Source organism: Toxotes jaculatrix, chromosome 18 (assembly GCF_017976425.1).
Source record: "Toxotes jaculatrix isolate fToxJac2 chromosome 18, fToxJac2.pri, whole genome shotgun sequence".
Classification (NCBI taxonomy): Eukaryota; Metazoa; Chordata; class Actinopteri; family Toxotidae; genus Toxotes; species Toxotes jaculatrix.
In genome coordinates, this window is record NC_054411.1 from 87,645 (window position 1) to 105,937 (window position 18,293).

The 18,293-nt window shown below is 46.2% G+C and overlaps 2 protein-coding genes across 2 annotated transcripts; both read left to right on the forward strand.

Annotated features, from left to right (window-relative positions):
• Positions 1-3,360: 3,360 nt before the first annotated feature.
• On the forward strand, positions 3,361-5,413 carry gh1 (growth hormone 1). The gene is made up of 6 exons (XM_041062256.1): positions 3,361-3,370; positions 3,930-4,063; positions 4,196-4,312; positions 4,888-5,031; positions 5,124-5,270; positions 5,351-5,413. Exons 1-6 carry the CDS (start codon positions 3,361-3,363, stop codon positions 5,411-5,413), a joined length of 615 nt encoding a protein of 204 aa, XP_040918190.1.
• A 942-nt stretch (positions 5,414-6,355) lies between these two features.
• Positions 6,356-16,363, forward strand: cdc27 (cell division cycle 27). The gene is made up of 20 exons (XM_041063395.1): positions 6,356-6,499; positions 9,063-9,138; positions 9,453-9,600; positions 9,834-9,959; positions 10,453-10,550; positions 10,643-10,788; positions 11,062-11,282; positions 11,417-11,516; positions 11,618-11,727; positions 11,893-11,992; positions 12,072-12,252; positions 12,737-12,909; positions 12,985-13,137; positions 13,231-13,311; positions 13,497-13,624; positions 14,282-14,399; positions 14,605-14,733; positions 14,974-15,048; positions 15,600-15,729; positions 15,989-16,363. Exons 1-20 carry the CDS (start codon positions 6,473-6,475, stop codon positions 16,078-16,080), a joined length of 2,412 nt encoding a protein of 803 aa, XP_040919329.1. The 5' UTR covers positions 6,356-6,472; the 3' UTR covers positions 16,081-16,363.
• Positions 16,364-18,293: the final 1,930 nt, after the last annotated feature.

The following is an 18,293-nucleotide window of genomic DNA, read 5'->3' on the forward strand; positions in this document are numbered from 1 at the left end:
CTGACTCAGTGGTCCAGACTTCTGTGTTGCTCTGTGCACACGTCTTCTGTTTGGTGTCTGTGTTCTGGAAGTAGAGTTCGTCCTCTGCTGCTCTTCCATGCGTTTCTTTGGTTTGGGATCAGGATCTAAGGACAAACAGGGCTGTAACGCTGTTTGATCCCTGAGGCAATGATGGTTCCACGTCCTGCCTGGCTCAGAGGCAGCAGGGCTGCAGCTGCTGTCAGATCCAAATGGTCAAAGTTCAAAGAGAAAGACAAGAAGAGGAACAGCTGCTAACACACACACACACACAAACACACCACACACACACACACACACACACACACACACACACACACTCACTCGGTGCGTCTGATCTGTGTAACGATCGTTTTAATAAGTAAATTTGAATTTTTTGTTCTGAATGAGGTGAAAATGATAAATACGCCTGTAACTACATTTAAAAGCTGAAATGAGATTTAAAAGGTGAAGCATTTTAAATTAAAGGACGTGCAGCTTCAGACCGTGTCTCCCCTCAGTGTCCTCTGAGTAGACTTCTGTCTAATGTCCGGTCGCAGGAAAATGGAACGGATGATGCCGGTGTCACTCACCGACAGGAAATCAGAGACCTGGCTCCTTCACCACATCCTGCACTGACCAGATGACAGAACACAGGATTCGGGTAACTTCGGTTAGTCCAGTCTGAAACCGCTCATCAAGATGTTTCTGATTTACATTTGTTTTAAATGTAAAACTAATATTTCCATTAAAAATAATATTATTGGTTTAACAGTTTGAAAAGAATCTTTAAAAGATGCGGATGAATTTAAGAATCCGTTTTAGTTTTTTTCCCCGTTTGGCTGATAAACAGGACTGGAGCTGGACGGACTCCACAGAGCTGTGGACCACAGGCTGTCCTCTCACCGAATGCTTGGCTCCATGGCGGTCTGGACTCTCTGGTCGTCTCTGGTGCCTCAGTGGTTCTTTCAGAGCTCTGAGGTGTTGGGGTCACGATCCTGTTGCAGGATGAATTCAGACCCGAGGGATTGGGTTCTCTGAAGGACAGGGCGGAGCTTCTCATCCGTCCGGGTGTCCTCAGTTTGGTCCGCCTCCAAAGAGAAAAGAGCCGAAACACACAATGACCCCGTGTGGACGGATGATGTGTTGAAGGCGTGTTAACACGTGGCGTGAAACACCGAATATTTATCTGATGCTTTCGTTTCATTATTTATTTATTTTTGCTCTTTTTGTGACGTGTGTGTGTGTGTGTGATGAAATGATGGAGGTTTGTTTAGATGAATGAGTTTGTTTCTGCTGTTAAATTGTTAATATTCAAACTGAGACAAACAACCTGAAGGTCAGACACACTCACACATCACAACACAGATTAGTATCATACAACACACGTCGTTAATATACAACACACACACACACAGTCAGTATACAGTAAGAGCAGGTTCAGCTCATTGGAACAGATACAGTGTGAGTCCATCAGATTTAACACGACTCTGTAAATGTGTCCAGCTGTCTGTCCATCATCAGTGTGTCTCTGCGTCTTTTAGACTTTGAATTTGTCCAATACTGAGTTTTTACTTGCGTTGAGTCAGAATAAGTCGACTGCGTGTGAATGAAACGATGCACGACAAACCTCCATCGTGACACTTCACATCAGAAAAATCATGTTTTTTGGAGAATTTTAACCTTCCTGCAGTGCATGCTGGGAAGTGTCTGCAACTAAGTCAACAATGTCTCTAACTTACTTTAATTAGAATTTTCTAAAAAAGAAAACAATCCACTTTATTTTTCACTGATGAGACATTTTGAAAGTCACTGTTGTTGTTGGTGAACTGTCAGGTTGTTGTCCCACGTCTTTAACATGCATCACAGGCGGTCGCCTCGGTGTCAGGCGGAGCTGAATTCATTCATTTTCCTGTGATGTAACTGCTGAATGTCTGACCTCAGATCAGTGACAGCTCTGAATAAATTCACAGCTCTGAGGACAAAAACATCAAACATCTCACTCTGCGTCTGAAAGCAGGTTTACAGCAGTTTGTGTTTCCTGTGAATCCAGTGTCCAACGTTTTTCTGTTTCCTCAGCTGGACTGAATCTGTCAAACTGTTAAAAAACTACTGGCATTCATTAGTTTAAAAAACATTTTATCACATTTAAACCATTTCAAAAACCTTTATTGGTTTATTCCTTCATAACTGAACATCAGTAAAAGCAGAGGGCCGTGTTTATTTTCAGTGAACAGAGGCAAGCTCACACTCGGCTGTGATTCCTTCACCTGACTGCAGACTGTGCTCCTGCGTACAGAAAGGTTTCAGCTGCGAGGAGAGAAAAGCTGACACATTCAATGATTTGTCTCACGTGGGAACTTGTTTTTGTATTTTGGGTTTTGAGGAGTTTCCATCACTGAGACACAGTGACACACATGATGATACTTTTACTTCTTGTACTTTTCATTTTACTGTTAATACTTTTGTATTTTTACTTCAGTAAAATGTTGGATCCAGGACTTGGACTTGTTTTTAATAGTAGAGTATTTCTATGCTGCAGTGTTGGTACTGACGTAACGGGTCAGATGTTAGACATTTCTAAATCCCACTGTTCCACGCTGAAACATGAAGGATTCATTTGTTCTCTGTAAAGAAGATGAACAGCAGAAACAGGATCTGGATCATCAAACAGAAACAGCTGCAACACAAACCTGAAGCAAACACGACGAAAACGTTTTCTGCTGCTTTAGGACTCGTTAATGTTCACCTCACTCACACATTTCAGGTACCACTGGCCGTCGTTTCCCTCCTGAGACATGCTGCTCCTTGTCCTCTGAGACACCACAGCACAGCCGTCCTCTGACAGGACTCACGGATCAGAGGAGAACTGAGTGTGATGTCGTCTTCTTGTGATGGTGTGGTCTTTAGTCTGAATAATAATGTGACCTTTGACCCAGGAACAGATCAGAGCCTGAAATCTTTCTCCTTCATGTTACAGAACTTCTTGTTTTGAAATGTTTCTGTTTTTTTCTCACTGTGTGTGTGTGTGTGTGTGTGTGTGTGTGTGTGTGTGTGTGTGTGTGTGTGTGTGTGTGTGTGTGTGTACATGTGTATATAAATATAAATAAAATAATTTATAAATTCCTCCATGTTTTCATCTCACAGTCAGATTTAATGTTCTATAAATATTATTATTAAGCTGTTAATGTTCAATAGAGGCCACACACACACACAAACACGTGGAGGCTGTTTGTTCGTTTCATGTTTCTTTCATGAATTTAATCATCGAGTTTTCTGCTATAAAACCACAAACATCTGAACTGAAGCAATCACAACGCACAGAGAACTCAGACCAGAACCAGAACTGAACGCAGACCAGCTATGGACAGAGGTGAGACAAAAACGATTTTAGATTTTGTCGGGGCTGCTTCAGTGTCCTAACCCAGACCTGACACGGATCAGAAAAGTTATTATTTTAAATGTAGTTTTATTCATCTTCTGTTTTGTGTCTTGTCCTCAATGAGACACGACCGGTTCAGAAATGAAGACGTCTCTGAGAGTGAAATGTCTTCAAGCTCTACAACCAGTTTAACTGTGAAGTCACATCATATACTCCTCTGTCTGTCTGCCTGTCTGTCTGCCTGTCTGTCTGCCTGTCTGCCTGTCTGTCTGTCTGCCTGTCTGTCTGTCTGCCTGTCTGTCTGCCTGTCTGTCTGCCTGTCTGCCTGTCTGCCTGCCTGTCTGCCTGTCTGCCTGTCTGTCTGTCTGCCTGTCTGCCTGCCTGTCTGCCTGTCTGCCTGTCTGCCTGTCTGTCTGTCTGTCTGTCTGCCTGTCTGTCTGCCTGTCTGTCTGCCTGTCTGCCTGTCTGCCTGCCTGTCTGCCTGTCTGTCTGCCTGTCTGTCTGTCTGTCTGTCTGTCTGTCTGTCTGTCTGCCTGCCTGTCTGTCTCAGTCATCCTCCTGTTGTCAGTCCTGTCTCTGGGCGTCTCCTCTCAGCCAATCACAGACAGCCAGCGTCTGTTCACCATCGCTGTCAGCAGGGTGCAGCACCTCCACCTGCTCTCTCAGAGACTCTTCTCCGACTTCGTAAGTGTCAGCGGCTCACAGGGACACGGGGACGGTTCATCAATGTCCTCTGAGTCCACTTCTCTATGTGTTGCTGTGTCTGTTGTGTATTTCTGTGTGTGTTACTGTGCAGCTCTGTGTGTTGTTTGTTAGGAGAGTTCTCTGCAGACGGAGGAGCAGCGTCAACTCAACAAAATCTTCCTGCAGGATTTCTGTAACTCTGATTACATCATCAGCCCCATCGACAAGCACGAAACACAACGCAGCTCCGTGAGTACACACAGGACACATGGGGCACATGGGACACACGGGACACATGGGGCACATGGGACACACGGGACACATGAGACACACAGGGCACATGGGGCACATGGGACACACGGGACACATGAGACACACAGGGCACACGGGACACATGAGACACACAGGGCACACAGGGCACACGGGACACACGGGGCACATGGGACACACGGGACACATGAGACACACGGGGCACACGGGACACACGAGACACACGGGACACATGAGACACACGGGACACACGGGACACATGAGACACACAGGGCACACAGGGCACACGGGGCACACGGGACACACGAGACACACGGGACACATGAGACACACAGGGCACACAGGACACACGGGACACATGAGACACACAGGGCACACTGGACACATGAGACACACAGGGCACACGGGACACACGAGACACACGAGACACACGGGACACACGGGACACATGAGACACACAGGGCACACGGGACACACGGGACACACACACAGACAGTCCCACACAATATCAGTCATGGTACCTTCAGCACATTGGTTCCATCGGTTGGTTCTAGGTTCTGAAGCTGTTATCGATCTCCTATCGATTGGTTGAGTCTTGGGAGTTCTCCAGCCGTTCTCTGTCTGGAGGTTCTGCTCAGCGGAACCAGATTTCACCCAAACTGTCTGAACTAAAGACGGGAATCCTGCTGCTGATCAGGGTGAGAGCAAACACACACACACACATCGTCGTGCACGCTGAGCTGATCTAACCAATCAGAGCAGCTATTTGACTGACCACCTGACCCTGCAGGCCAATCAGGATGGAACGGAGATGTTCTCAGACCCCTCAGCCCTCCAGCTGGCTCGTTATGGAAACTACTATCAGAGTCTGGGAGCCGACGAATCGCTGAGACGGACGTATGAACTGCTGGCCTGCTTCAAGAAGGACATGCACAAGGTGGGATAGTGTTGGAGGAGGGTGGAGAGGAGGAGAAGGAAGTACTGATGATGTAATGATGATGATGTCTGTGTGTACAGGTGGAGACGTACCTGACAGTGGCTAAATGTCGACTCTCTCCAGAAGCTAACTGCACCCTGTAGCCCCACCCCTCCACGGTTCAGCCTCCTGTTGATGATCTTATCCTGTAGTTCCACCCGTTAGCCAAATCTGACAACTAGCGTTAGCCGCAGCCGGGGGCTCAAGTCCAAACTGATGATGAAATGATGATGTCATCATGATGTCATATTGTCAGCAAGTGAAATAAAGTGTGTTCATTCAGTTGTGTCTTCGCTCTTTCTTCTTCACGTCCTGAAAGTCATAATATTTGTAATATATTTCATCGTCTTCAGTTTGTTCTGGTCTCAGACCTTCCTCTGTAAAACCCACTCAGACCCGGTCTGAGCCTGGACCTCTGAACAGGTCCTCCTGACCACAAACATCAATAAAGAGTTCTACAGCTAAAAACAAAATCGAATCATAAATGAAGTTCTGTGTTGGGGGTTGGTGTCTCGCAGCGCTGCCTCTAACATTTGTTCTCTGGTTGAATCTATTAAATGTTTGGTCAGTAAAACACGGATTAAACCACAGTGACGTCTTCAAACGTCTCTGAAAGGAAGCAGGAAACTGAAGCTGAGCTTTCTGGCTTTTATACGAGTTTAATAAGTCATGGACCTCATCACAGGAGAAGAAGACAGTAGGACCAGTAACAGGACTAAAAATAAGACTTACAATAACAATAGTAAGACTAATGATAATAGGACTAATAATAATCATCAATGATACTAATAATGGGACAGTAACTGGACAGAAATTCATTCTAGAGTATTTAGGATCATCAAGATGATGAACAGCATCTAAGAAATATGAGTATTAATGATTCATTTTCATTTGGTTCCTTATTATGTAGTTAATTCTACGCAGTTGCGACAAAAAGCGTTTCTTTCCTGCATTGAATCAATCTCATCAGCAGGGGGCGCCGTCGCTTCGGCTCCTTTCGTTGACCGACACTCCTCGGCAGTGTTCGGCTGAATTCGTCTGGTAACGGTCGGTGTGTTCAAATCTTCGGCTGCAGCTCCTCCTGGAGACTCAAGTAGAGAAAGAGCCGAGAGAAAAGAGGGAAAACAAACGATAGGAACTGATAGACGGAGTCTTCAAACGGAATGACGGTGCTGCAGGAACCTGTCCAGGTAAAAACACATCTTCAGGTCGTTGTCATGAGCAGGGAGCCGAGTTTTTATGAAGCCCTTGCTACCTTCTCTGCCCCGGCCTCAGCGGCTGGTCCGGTCCGCGGTTTGAGAACTCTTCCTCCGCCACAGGCCCCACATCCCGCCGCAAGTGGCACGGAGCGTTTGATTAATGTTGTTGGTGGTAGAAATCCGATCATTACAATAAGGTCTGGTTTGTCGGGAGGCGTTTGGATCAACACTTTAACACAATGCTAGTTCGTTAGCTAACGTCAGCTTTCAGTTCACATCGGTCACGCCAGCCTCCGTTAAAAAACCTACCAAATTGAGGTTTATTGTTGTATCGCTTAAAAAATAAAGAGGATGGAACAAATCTTACGATGCTTTCTGGATTGATAGGCGCCGTTCATTGTTTCGGGGTAGACACAATAAATAAATTGTATTTTAGTTTACGATAATTTATCGTTAATTTATCATGTTGGTCTGATTACGCTGCACTCTGGCCGAGGTCACAATGTACCGCGGAGGGCGACAATACCCTGCGCTAACAGTCATCAAAGTTGGTATTCTACCTTAACAACCCGCCTGTGGTTGAGTTTGTGTATGCCGAATCGATCAGCAGTCTGTATTGATGTTTTTAAAGAAATAGCTTTGTGTTTTGTTGATGAGCGGGACAATAAGAAATAGTTAATTGTCTGCTAATGCTGGATTGCTAACAGTTGGGTTCTGTTAGCCGGCTAGCTCCGTGTATAAGGTGAAGCACTTTCAGAAAGTCCGTTTTTAAGCTTACACGTGAACATGAAGAGGTTACGGTTTTATTCAGATTGCATGGGAAGTCTGACCCCAGAGCAGCTACAGCAGTCAGGCTAAAGTTAACCAACAGCTAGTTAGGCTCTTGTTGCTAACGCTAGCTAACGTCAGCTAGCTACCGGTTAACGTGAACATTAGCCTTCAGCTGGTTATCTGCCATGTTAACCAGAGTTAACCAACGCCGTACTTTCGTCTGACGGTTAGTGTACGACCAGTATAAATATCTACTGAACAAACTTTGGGTCACAGGTATGTTCGTGACACCACGACCAGAATCAGCGTTAGCATACTGAAATAAACTGTTTAATTCTGTGACGTGTTGACATGCAAGTGATCGTGTCTAACTGGTCTAAAACCAGTAACATCACTGTTCACAGTGGGAGCTCATTGTGGTGTTTAACCAGACTCAGGGTTTTCAGAGGGCTTAGTTGCTGTCTGAGACCCGGGGGTGGTGGTTGGAAGGGTTTCACATTATTTGGAAAAAAAAGTTTTTTTGTTTTTTTTTACATTGTTTTTGACCATTATTCTCACCATATTTGTGAAAGTAAACTGTGAACACTTATTGTACTTATGGTTAAAGGTCTATTAATTTCACCAAATAACAAGTTGGGGATTTAATGAAATAGCAATATCAAAGTTGGATAAGGCAGTAGTGGAGATGTGTGAATGAGAGTGCAGTGTCGTGTATGACAGGACAGCTAAAGTGCATCAGCAGTATTCATTTGTGAGGTAAAACTGGACAGATCAAAAGAGTTTCTGGTTTTTCTTTGTTTATTTCAGTTAAAACGATCCCATTACCTATTAACTCTGGGTTTGTACGTCATGGTAACAAATTATGGTCTCGCTTGCTTTTTGTTGCATTTTCTAACAGTGTTTTGTTTTTTCATATGAAAAAATGTTTAGCTGAGGCATTTTTAGATAATGTCAACTAACTGGCTTTACTGCCTAATGTTAATGACACATTCAGTACATGAATATTTATGTAAGTCAGCTCAGTCTGGGGATGTCACTTAGAGTCATTATTTTGCTGCCATCCGTCACAGGTGGATCACGTCTCCAGTAATTATATCATCAGCATAGTCTAATTTTAGTTATATCTGCTGTTGCTGTTGTTAATATCACAAGAATTACCCCCAACAAAAGTTTACCTCATCGATGGTTGTAGCTGCTGTTTCAATGTGATGCTACAGAATAATATCCAGTCAGCTGTTTGATGAGTTCAGCGATAAGTGTGTGTCACAGACCGGCCGCATGTTTTAGCTCTGGTTTCTGTTTGTTCAGAGCTCTGACAGTGTTTCTACATTCATTCTGATGTGTCGCCTAAACGCTGCTCTATAGGAGCGGTACAGGAAGTCATTCCTGCCGTCCGCCATCAGACTCTATAACTCGTCTGTATCTGTCAGTGCTGTGCTCACAAACCTGGACTAATGCATCATCTAAGGTGTGCTATAAACCTCAGTGACATTAACTGTATATATGTATGTGCAATTGTTTGCTGCTATGTGTGTATGTATGTGTATATAAGACCCCCTCCTGTTTATATATTGCATTCTCTTTTCCATGCTTAGTTTTTCCTATATACAGTGTATTTATTGCTCCTTGTGCTGCTACAACCAAATTTCCCCATGGGGATCAATAAAGTAACTCTAATCTTATCTTAGGTAACATCAGTCTATAGGTCAGTACCAGTTAATATCAGTTCACCTGTCAGGACTAGTTAATGAGTGTCTGATATTAAATCTCTCTTTCTGTTCAGGCTGCAGTGTGGCAGGCTCTGAACCACTACGCCTACCTGGACGCCGTTTTCCTCGCTGAGAGACTCTATGCTGAGGGTAACACCTGTCTGTCTGTCTGTCTCTCTGTTTGTCAGTGAGGTCAGAGGAGGCTCTCTACCTGTTGGCTACATGCTGACCTGTCTGTCTACCTGTCTGTCTGTCAGTGAGGTCAGAGGAGGCTCTCTACCTGTTGGCTACATGCTGACCTGTCTGTCTACCTGTCTGTCTGTCAGTGAGGTCAGAGGAGGCTCTCTACCTGTTGGCTACATGCTGACCTGTCTGTCTACCTGTCTGTCTGTCAGTGAGGTCAGAGGAGGCTCTCTACCTGTTGGCTACATGCTGACCTGTCTGTCTACCTGTCTGTCTGTCAGTGAGGTCAGAGGAGGCTCTCTACCTGTTGGCTACATGTTACTACCGCTCGGGGAAGCCGTACAAAGCATACCGACTGCTGAAGGCTCACAGCTGCTCCACACCACAAGTTCGATTCCTGCTGGCAAAATGCTGCGTCGAACTCAGCAAGTAAGAACGCACACACAGAACTAGTTAAAAGAAGTTAATCTAGTAAACCAACCCTTTTTTTCACACCAGTAGAAACAGTAGAAAAAGTGGAAACATTTTATTAATTGACTTCATTTTAATGGAGCCCTTAAATACATCTACCTGTCCCTCTTCTATCTACCCATCTCTCTTTGAATCTACTCCTATTTCTCTACCTGTCTCCCTCTCTCTGTCTCTCTACCTGTCTGTGTCAGGCTGGCTGAAGGAGAGCAGGTTCTGATTGGTGGAGTGCTGAATAAACAGAAGAGTCAAGATGACATCATCACAGAATTTGGAGACTCCGCCTCCTTCACTCTTTCTTTACTGGGACATATTTACTGGTAACAAACCAGTTTCCCAATTCAAGTTTTCCTGAGGTTACAGGGGGTTTAGGTGTATTTTGTTTTTAAATTTGACCAAATGAGTTAAATCATCTGCTGCGAACATCCAGAGGAATTACTCCCAAACAGAAACACTCGTATTATTCTGTATTTATTCTTTCTCGCCTTATTAACGGGCTGCAACTTATCTGAGTCGATGATATGTAGAAATATCTAATCCGCTGTTTGATTAGCTCAGTGATGAACATCCTGTTGCTGGCTTATCTTTATGGTCCTGATTTGTTTCATCAGTGCGTTCAGCTCTCACAGGTCTGTGTTCAGCCTGATGTTCTCTGCTCTGTGGAGCCTAACCCTGAATCTGATGTCTGTCTGACCTGTATGCCATTTATTGGCAACGATCGGTTTATCTAATCTGTCACTGGTGTTAATGATGTGAGACATTCTGATTCCTCACCTGTCTCTCTGTCTCTGCCTGTCTCCTCACTCTGAGCAGCAAGACAGATCGTGTTGCTAAAGGTGTAGACTGTTTCCAGAGAAGTTTAACTCTCAATCCGTTCCTCTGGTCGCCTTTCCAGAACCTCTGTCACCTAGGTAACACACACACACACACACACACACACACACACACACACACACACACACCTGGTGACCTTTGATCATATATTGTGTTTTTTGTGTTTCAGGAGAGAAACCAGATCCAGATCAGGTCTTCAGGTTGTCCTCACTACAGAACTCTTCTATAGCGCCCCCCCCTCCATCTGTAAGCCCCGCCCAGAACTCCTCCCATCGTCTAGACACCGCCCTTATGGAAACGCCACAGGACACGCTGGTACAAAATACAAACACACATTTAATCAGATTACTCTGGTCTGGTAATCAGGTAACTCGTGGTCATATTCTTGCCCTGTAACAGGTTAGTTACAGTTAAGATTAAGATTAAGAGATACTTTATTGATCCCGTGGGGAAATTCGTTTGTAGCAGCAGTCACAAGATGCAATAAATACACTCTGTCAGGTTAATCAGGTTAAATGAACTGATTACTGACATGACTCCGGTCTGATCATCAGTGTTGAGGGTTTTCTTTTTTTTTCTTTTCCTCAGGAATTGAATCGTTTGAATTTAGAATCGTCTAATGGAAAGCTGACGTCTGATTTGTCGGTTTCCTACATTGACTCCTCCCTCATCTCCCCGGAGACCGGCTCCCTGCTGGGTAACACGGTTTCCATGGCCTCGGCCGGGTCCTTATTGGCTAAACAGAACAAGCCCAAGAGCGGAAGGAGTTTACTGGGAGGACCTGCTGCTCTGAGTCCACTGACACCCAGGTGAGTGATTTTGCAGCACTGTACAGGTGAGTCTGTGGTTTTCGGGTTCAGGGTCGGGCATTTAGCTGTGATCAGGGAATATGTCAGTAAGTTAATGTGTGTGTGCGTGCACATGTGCACGCGTGTGTGTGTAGTTTTGGAATCCTGCCCCTGGAGCCAAGCCCTGGAGACCCCACGTATCTACAGAATTATTCAGCTACCATGGAAACGCAAACTACAGCTCCCAGCAAGAAGGTACGTACGATATGTAAACACACACACACAGACACACGCAGGTTTCAGTAATTACACTCTGCTGCTGCTCACCTGTCTCCTCACCTGTGTCTCCCTCTCAGTCTGTCTCCAGGATCAGTCAGTCAAAGTCTGTCTTCAGTCAGAGTGGAAACAGCAGAGATGTCCTCCCGATCCCTTTCAACCAATCACAGACCTCTGCGCCTCACACCAGGTAACTGCTATAACCAATCACAGGGCTTTGCAGCGACCTCATTGTCTCTGGTCCACTCAGAAAACAGCAGATCAGAAAGACAGACAGTTTATATTCATTAAGGGCGATCTGCCTGTCTGTCTCTCAGTGCTACCTGTCTGTCTGACAAAGCTGTCTGTCTCTTAGTGGCTCCCCTCAGGTCCTCAGTCCCAGTATGTCTGGTCCTCCAAACGTTCAGCCCAGAAGAAGCTCCAGACTGTTTACCAGTGCCAGCTCTACTGCCAAGGTACTGCACAGCTGCTGTAACACTGCATACTGTACTGCAGGTCCATGATGTGACCAACCTCCTGTCTGTGTGTCTGCAGGAGAACAGTAAGAAGTTAAAGATGAAGTTTCCCACAAAGATCCCCAACAGGAAAACTAAATGTAAATCTGCAAAGACCTCAAACAGCAGCAACCTGAATGAGAGTTTGGACATCCTCAGACTGGATCCCAGTCTGAGCCTACCAGACACCAAGATCCCCCAGTACCAGAGAGCTGCTGCAGGTAAAAATACTACCACCCATTTTCCTGCGGTGTATCCACCCAGCAACATCCTAAAGATCTTCCTGCTTGGACCTGAGGTGTCCCGGGTCGTTGGGGTATTCAACCCCCCCGGCATGTCCCGGATTCATCCTGTGGTCTCTTCCCAGTTAGAAGGTGTCCAGGAGGATCAGAGTCTTTCCTCTGGTTGTACATGAAGGAGCAGCGGCTCCTCCTCACAATTGTAGCAGGATGACTCAGTAACTGCAGTCCTGAAGCCATCCTGGTGTGATGGCCTCCACCCAAACTACAGATATCACCTCCACTGATAACACAGCGTAGTCATGGTATCCATAGTATATATAATAGTGTCTGTAATCGTGATCGTGAATCTAAATCCTCTCTGGTTTCTGGTTTGAGCTTCTGTGATCTGAACAGAAAGTTATGCAGGAGATTTGATGTTTGAACAGTGCTCAGATTCATGATTATCCTCTTTCTGTGTGTTCAGACAGCGTGATGGCGTTGCTACGGGAACTGGGGAGAGGTTACCAGGCACTGTGCTCCTACAACTGCAGAGAAGCCATCAACATCCTGACCTCCCTCCCTCCCCAGCACTACAACACCGGCTGGGTCCTCACTCACATCGGCAGGGCCTACTTCGAGCTGGCCGAGTACACACAGGTAACCCTCGTGTGATGCACACATGCAACGCTCACCCGACGCACAGGTAACACTGTCATTACGACTTGTTCGCAGGCGGAGCGTCTGTTCAGCGAGGTCCGGAGGATCGAGTCCTACAGAGTTGAAGGGATGGAGATTTATTCGACCACGCTGTGGCACCTGCAGAAGGATGTGGCGCTGTCCGCCTTGTCCAAAGACCTGACCGACATGGACAAGAACTGTCCTGAGGTAAGACCTACAGCTGTCCAGACCACACCTTTCTCTACAGGACCAGCTGTCTCAGTGTGTCTCTGCGTGGTTTCATGCTGTGTGTCTCTGCAGGCCTGGTGTGTGGCGGGAAACTGTTTCAGTCTGCAGAGGGAGCATGACATCGCCATAAAGTTCTTCCAGAGAGCCATCCAGGTTAGCTGCTGTTACCATGGTTACCATTTTTACTGTTACCATAGTTACCAAGGTTAGGCTGGCTGACTTTTTCCAGTGTGCACTGTGGTAAACAGGTGCAGAGTCTTTACAGCGTCATCAGTCCTTCACTCTGTCTTCTGTCTTTCTCCTGTCTGTCTTCTGTCTGTCTTCTGTCTGTCTCTCAGGTGGACCCAGGCTTTGCTTATGCGTATACTCTGTTGGGTCATGAGTTTGTTCTGACAGAGGAGCTGGACCGAGCGCTCGCCTGCTTCCGCAACGCCATCAGAGTCAACAACAGACACTACAACGCGTGGTACGGTAACCGTGGTAACCGGTGCATATTTATCATTGTCATTGTGATTCGTAGCCTTTCTGTCAGCTCCAACCAGTCTGACCTCTGACCTCTCTCATCAACAAACATCAGAACTGAGAACAGTAAGCTCCTCCTCTGTATCTGCACTGCTGCCACCTGATTGGCTGGGTGCTCCGTGTATATTTACATACAGCTGCATGTGCCTGTCTGTGTTAGTGACACGTGGAAGGCCCATGTTTGTGTTCTTGATGACAGCAGAGATTACGCTCTGTACTCAGACTCAGGGCGACGGGGTCAGGCGTGGGATGTGAGCGCTGTACATCATCTAATCCAAGGTCACGGGAAGGAAGTACCCGCAGTCTTATCTGTGCTGAGTGTGAGCGCGTCCCTCAGACGACACAGAGTTCTTATCACTGACTGTGTAATATGTGTAACGTGTGTATGTGCCATGTATGTAACATTCAGTCCAACACAAATTTCACTGTAAACACATGATACTCAAACATGGAGAGTTCAGTAACGAACACACAGCTTCTGCAGTTTGCATCCAAACACGTGTTTACTGTAAAAATAAAATGTGTCGGTGTGTGAATGAGCCTGACCTGGATCGGTGTGACACTGCCGTGTTTTCCTGTGTTTTCCTGTGTGTGTGTTCAGGTACGGTTTGGGAATGATTTACTACAAACAGGAGAAGTTCAACTTGGCAGAAATCCACTTCAAGAAAGCTCTGAGCATCAACCCTCAGAGCTCCGTGCTGCTGTGCCACATCGGAGTGGTACGTTAGCATGTAGCACCGTGCATTCAGAACAACTGCTCTGTTAGCATGTAGCTCCAACCCCCTCCTGCAGAAATGTATTAATCAATTGTGTGTGTGTGTGTGTGTGTGTGTGTGTGTGTGTGTGTGTGTGTGTGTGTGTGTGTGTGTGTGTGTGTGTGTGTGTGTGTGTGTGTGTGTGTGTGTGTGTGTGTGTGTGTGGTAGGTCCAGCATGCGTTGAAGAAGTCTGATGTGGCTTTAGAGACTCTGAACAGAGCTATCGGGATCGACCCCAAAAACCCGCTCTGCAAGTTCCACCGAGCGTCCATACTGTTCGCTAACGACAAGTACAAGGTAATCACTGTGTGCCTGTTACGGAGCTGTGCACGCACGCGCACACACACACACACACACACACACACACACACACACACGTGTTACTACTGCTCGACACATCGTTTTTATTCTCATGTAAATGTGGAATAGAAATGAACAATAAACCATGTTGAATCCAAATCTGAAAATCGATTTGTAATCAAACACTCTGTCTCTGTGACCTGTCTCTGTCTCTGTGACCTGTCTGTCTCTCTGTAGGCGGCTCTTCAGGAGCTGGAGGAGTTGAAACAGATCGTTCCCAAAGAGTCTCTGGTTTACTTTCTCATAGGAAAGGTAACAAACAGCTCAATGCTCTGACCCCTGACCTCTGACCTCTGGCCCCTGGCCAGCTGTAGTAGTTTAACCCCATCATGTCCACTGGACGTGGCTGAGTGTCAGTCGCATCTGTGTAGTACAGCGACATGTGAACCATCTGAACCGTTAAAGCTCACACAGGCCTCAGCTCCTGTAAAGGTGTGTTTTCTGCCCAGGTGTGCACCTGTGACTTTATCCTTTCATACTCAGGTGGTGTGAGTTTGATCCAAAGTCATTAGTTTACCTGTTCATAGGCAATGATGATGTCACTCAGGATTTTGACACGTCACTGTCTTGATGAGGCTCAGGACAGCAGACTCCTCCTGAGCCCGTCCACAGGTGAGCAGGAGTCTCAGGTTTCCAGGTGCAGTACAATGATCGGAGAGCAGAGAGATGTCAGTGGACGCTGTGACGCTGTCTTAGTCCCTGACTCAGTCACAGATCAGTGGACATGATGGAGTTAAACTGACTGATCTTAACTTGAGTCAGTCTCTGCCGCTAACTAACCTTAACCACCCCTGGTCTCTCAGGTGTATAAGAAGCTGGGTCAGACTCACCTGGCTCTGATGAATTTCAGCTGGGCGATGGATCTGGATCCTAAAGGAGCGAACAACCAGATCAAAGAAGCCATCGATAAGAGATACCTGCCCGAGGACGAAGGTACTGACACCCATCAAAGCCGGTGGTTTAACGTGTGATCTGCCTGCTGATTGGTCAGTTTGTGGTCAGCTGTTTATCCCGCAGAGGACAGGTGGACTGTTGATCAGTGCATTGATTTTAACCTATCAGAGATGATGACATCACACATCAGCACTTTGTCTGGTAGAAACATGACTGACCACATCTGTCTCTCTCTCCACCTGTCTGTCTCACCTGCCTGTCTTGTCTGTCTGTCTCACCTGTCTGTCTCACCTGTTAGCGGCGGAGGTGGATGACAGTCAGGACAGCAGCATCATGACGGATGCTGACGACACGCAGCTCCACACGGCCGAGAGTGATGATGTTCTTTAACCACGCCCCCTCCATATCCTGCCTCGTTTGAACCAAGCCCCGTCCCTTGCTCTGATTGACTGAAGAACTGCTGTTGCTAGGCAACATTCTGACAGAGAGATCTTCGGTTTAGCTCTGCCCCCGGTCCCACCCCCACCCCCGATTGGCTGAAACAGACTGCTGCCTCCCTGGAGCCCCCGCCCTCCCGGTATGTCATTGAGCTCTTCCTCTGACATCACAGCTGTTTTTTATGTTCTTTTTATCATCGTTATGGAAATAAATCAATAAAAACACGTAAACCCCGCCTACTGCTGTCTGTTCACTTCCTGTTTACCAGGTGAGAGAGGTCACATGACACATAACTTCCCTCACTTGTCACCTGACTGTACTTCTCAGTATGACTTCATCCTGGCCTGTTGTGATGTCATGCTGACATCATGAGATGGGCTCAGTTCAGTGATGCGAGCGACGCGTTGGTGAGAGCGTGTGCAGCTGTGGGTGTTTTCAGGTGTAAGCCGATAAAACCTGGCGACCGCCGGTAACGTGTTCCGGACTCAGGACGTGATCTCGCTGATCAGCACTTATTGATTACCCACAGCAGAAATGAATTGTAGCTGCACCCCGAGACCCCAGTGCATCATGGGAAACACCGGGCTGTCTTGTTGTTCTGATTGGTTCAAACATTGGATCGTTACTTTGACCTGAGGCTGAACATGTGCAGCGTGAGCAGCATCTGTCCAGATGTGAAGATTCTTTAAATGTTTGTAAACAACAGTGTGTAAACATGTGGTTTCTGTTTATTTTGTAAACAAACCAGTTTTATTTTCATCTTTTAATTTAAAACTTCTGTTCAAGAAATAACATTTTATTTTGAAGAGTATCAGTAGAAACTGGTCTGTGTTTAGTGTTTCAGAGTAAAAGTCTTTGTTAATGAGTCCACAGGCCCTGACTGAAACAGAACCAGCACCGTGGTCTGCGTCTGAACTGGAAACCAGCGTCACCTCAGAGTAACAGAGACACGGCGGACACTAACTCTTAAAGACCCTCTGGACTCTGGACTGCAGAGGACGACAAGACAAGAAAGACTCGTGAAAAAAGTAAATGACCAGAATTAACATAATGATCAGCAGCCTCCCTCTCACACACACACACACACACACACACACCTGAATCATGTTCTTCTGATTTTCTTCCTTATCGTACAAAAGTCTCATTAACCAGTCTGTTCAGGCGTTTCCATGACGTCCGATGACTGAACTGGAAACTGGACTTTAGTATTTTATGAATCAAACTGCCAGTGAAACAGAACTGAAGGTTTTCATTCATGTTCCATGTGATACGCTCTGAAATACAGTTAATGTAGAGAATCTTTACTGATTGACCACAGTGAAGAGCTGAGGTGTGTGTGTGTGTGTGTCACAGTCTGCAGACAGCGGCCTCGTTTGAATCTGACCTGTGTGATCATCATCTAACTGTGGCATCAGTCGGGTTCTGGGGGACAGAATCCCGTCCTGCTCCAGTTTGTCTGATGTCCTCATCAAGTGGCTTCAGTGTTCAGTTCAGTCAGTGGACAGTGTTGGACAGAAAGGTTAGACAGACATCAGGTCCGATCAGATCCAAGAGAAACTTTATTTTTACAAAGCACTTTAACAGGCGACAGGTGGTGAGATGGTTTTGGTACCTGGTATCAAACAGCATTCTGGGTCTGTGGTGATCGGGGGACGGGGACGGGGGGTCAGGTACAGCATTTCAGCATTCAGAAACAGGAGAGATGATGATTGGCTGAGAGGTGGCATCAGAGACAGAGTCTGTGATCGGAGGGATTTTATGAAGCTAGGCTATAGGCGGTCCATTAGCACGGATTTGTATGTTCACTGTTTTCTCCAGAGCCGAACTAGACATGGATCTCAGTTCCATCTCCTCCAGGACTTCGACAACCAGTTCAGACAGGAACCCTTTATCTGAGAAATAAATCTATTTAAGAAATGTTTTACATCCAAGTTGCTGTGGATACACAGCGTCACCAGTCTGCAGAAGCTGAGAAACAATCCGGATCCAGATCCTGATCCGTCAGACAGTAAATCTCTCACAGAGTCTCTCAGCTCTACGTGTCTGCACAGGAAAGTGTTTTTCTTCTGGTTTGATCCTTGGCAGCTTTTCCTATTTCAGGTTTTTACGGCTGAGGTTTTCTCAGAGTGAGACTTCGAGCGGCTGCAGCTGCTCAGACTCTCGTC

Coding starts and splice junctions, on each gene's coding strand:
- gh1 (XM_041062256.1), top strand. Junction 4,313..4,887: donor ACGAAACACAACGCAGCTCC/GTGAGTACACAC, acceptor GGTTGGTTCTAG/GTTCTGAAGCTGTTATCGAT. Junction 5,271..5,350: donor TCAAGAAGGACATGCACAAG/GTGGGATAGTGT, acceptor CTGTGTGTACAG/GTGGAGACGTACCTGACAGT.
- cdc27 (XM_041063395.1), top strand. CDS start 6,473: ATGACGGTGCTGCAGGAACCTGTCCAG. Junction 10,551..10,642: donor CCAGAACCTCTGTCACCTAG/GTAACACACACA, acceptor TTTGTGTTTCAG/GAGAGAAACCAGATCCAGAT. Junction 11,728..11,892: donor ACCTCTGCGCCTCACACCAG/GTAACTGCTATA, acceptor TCTGTCTCTTAG/TGGCTCCCCTCAGGTCCTCA.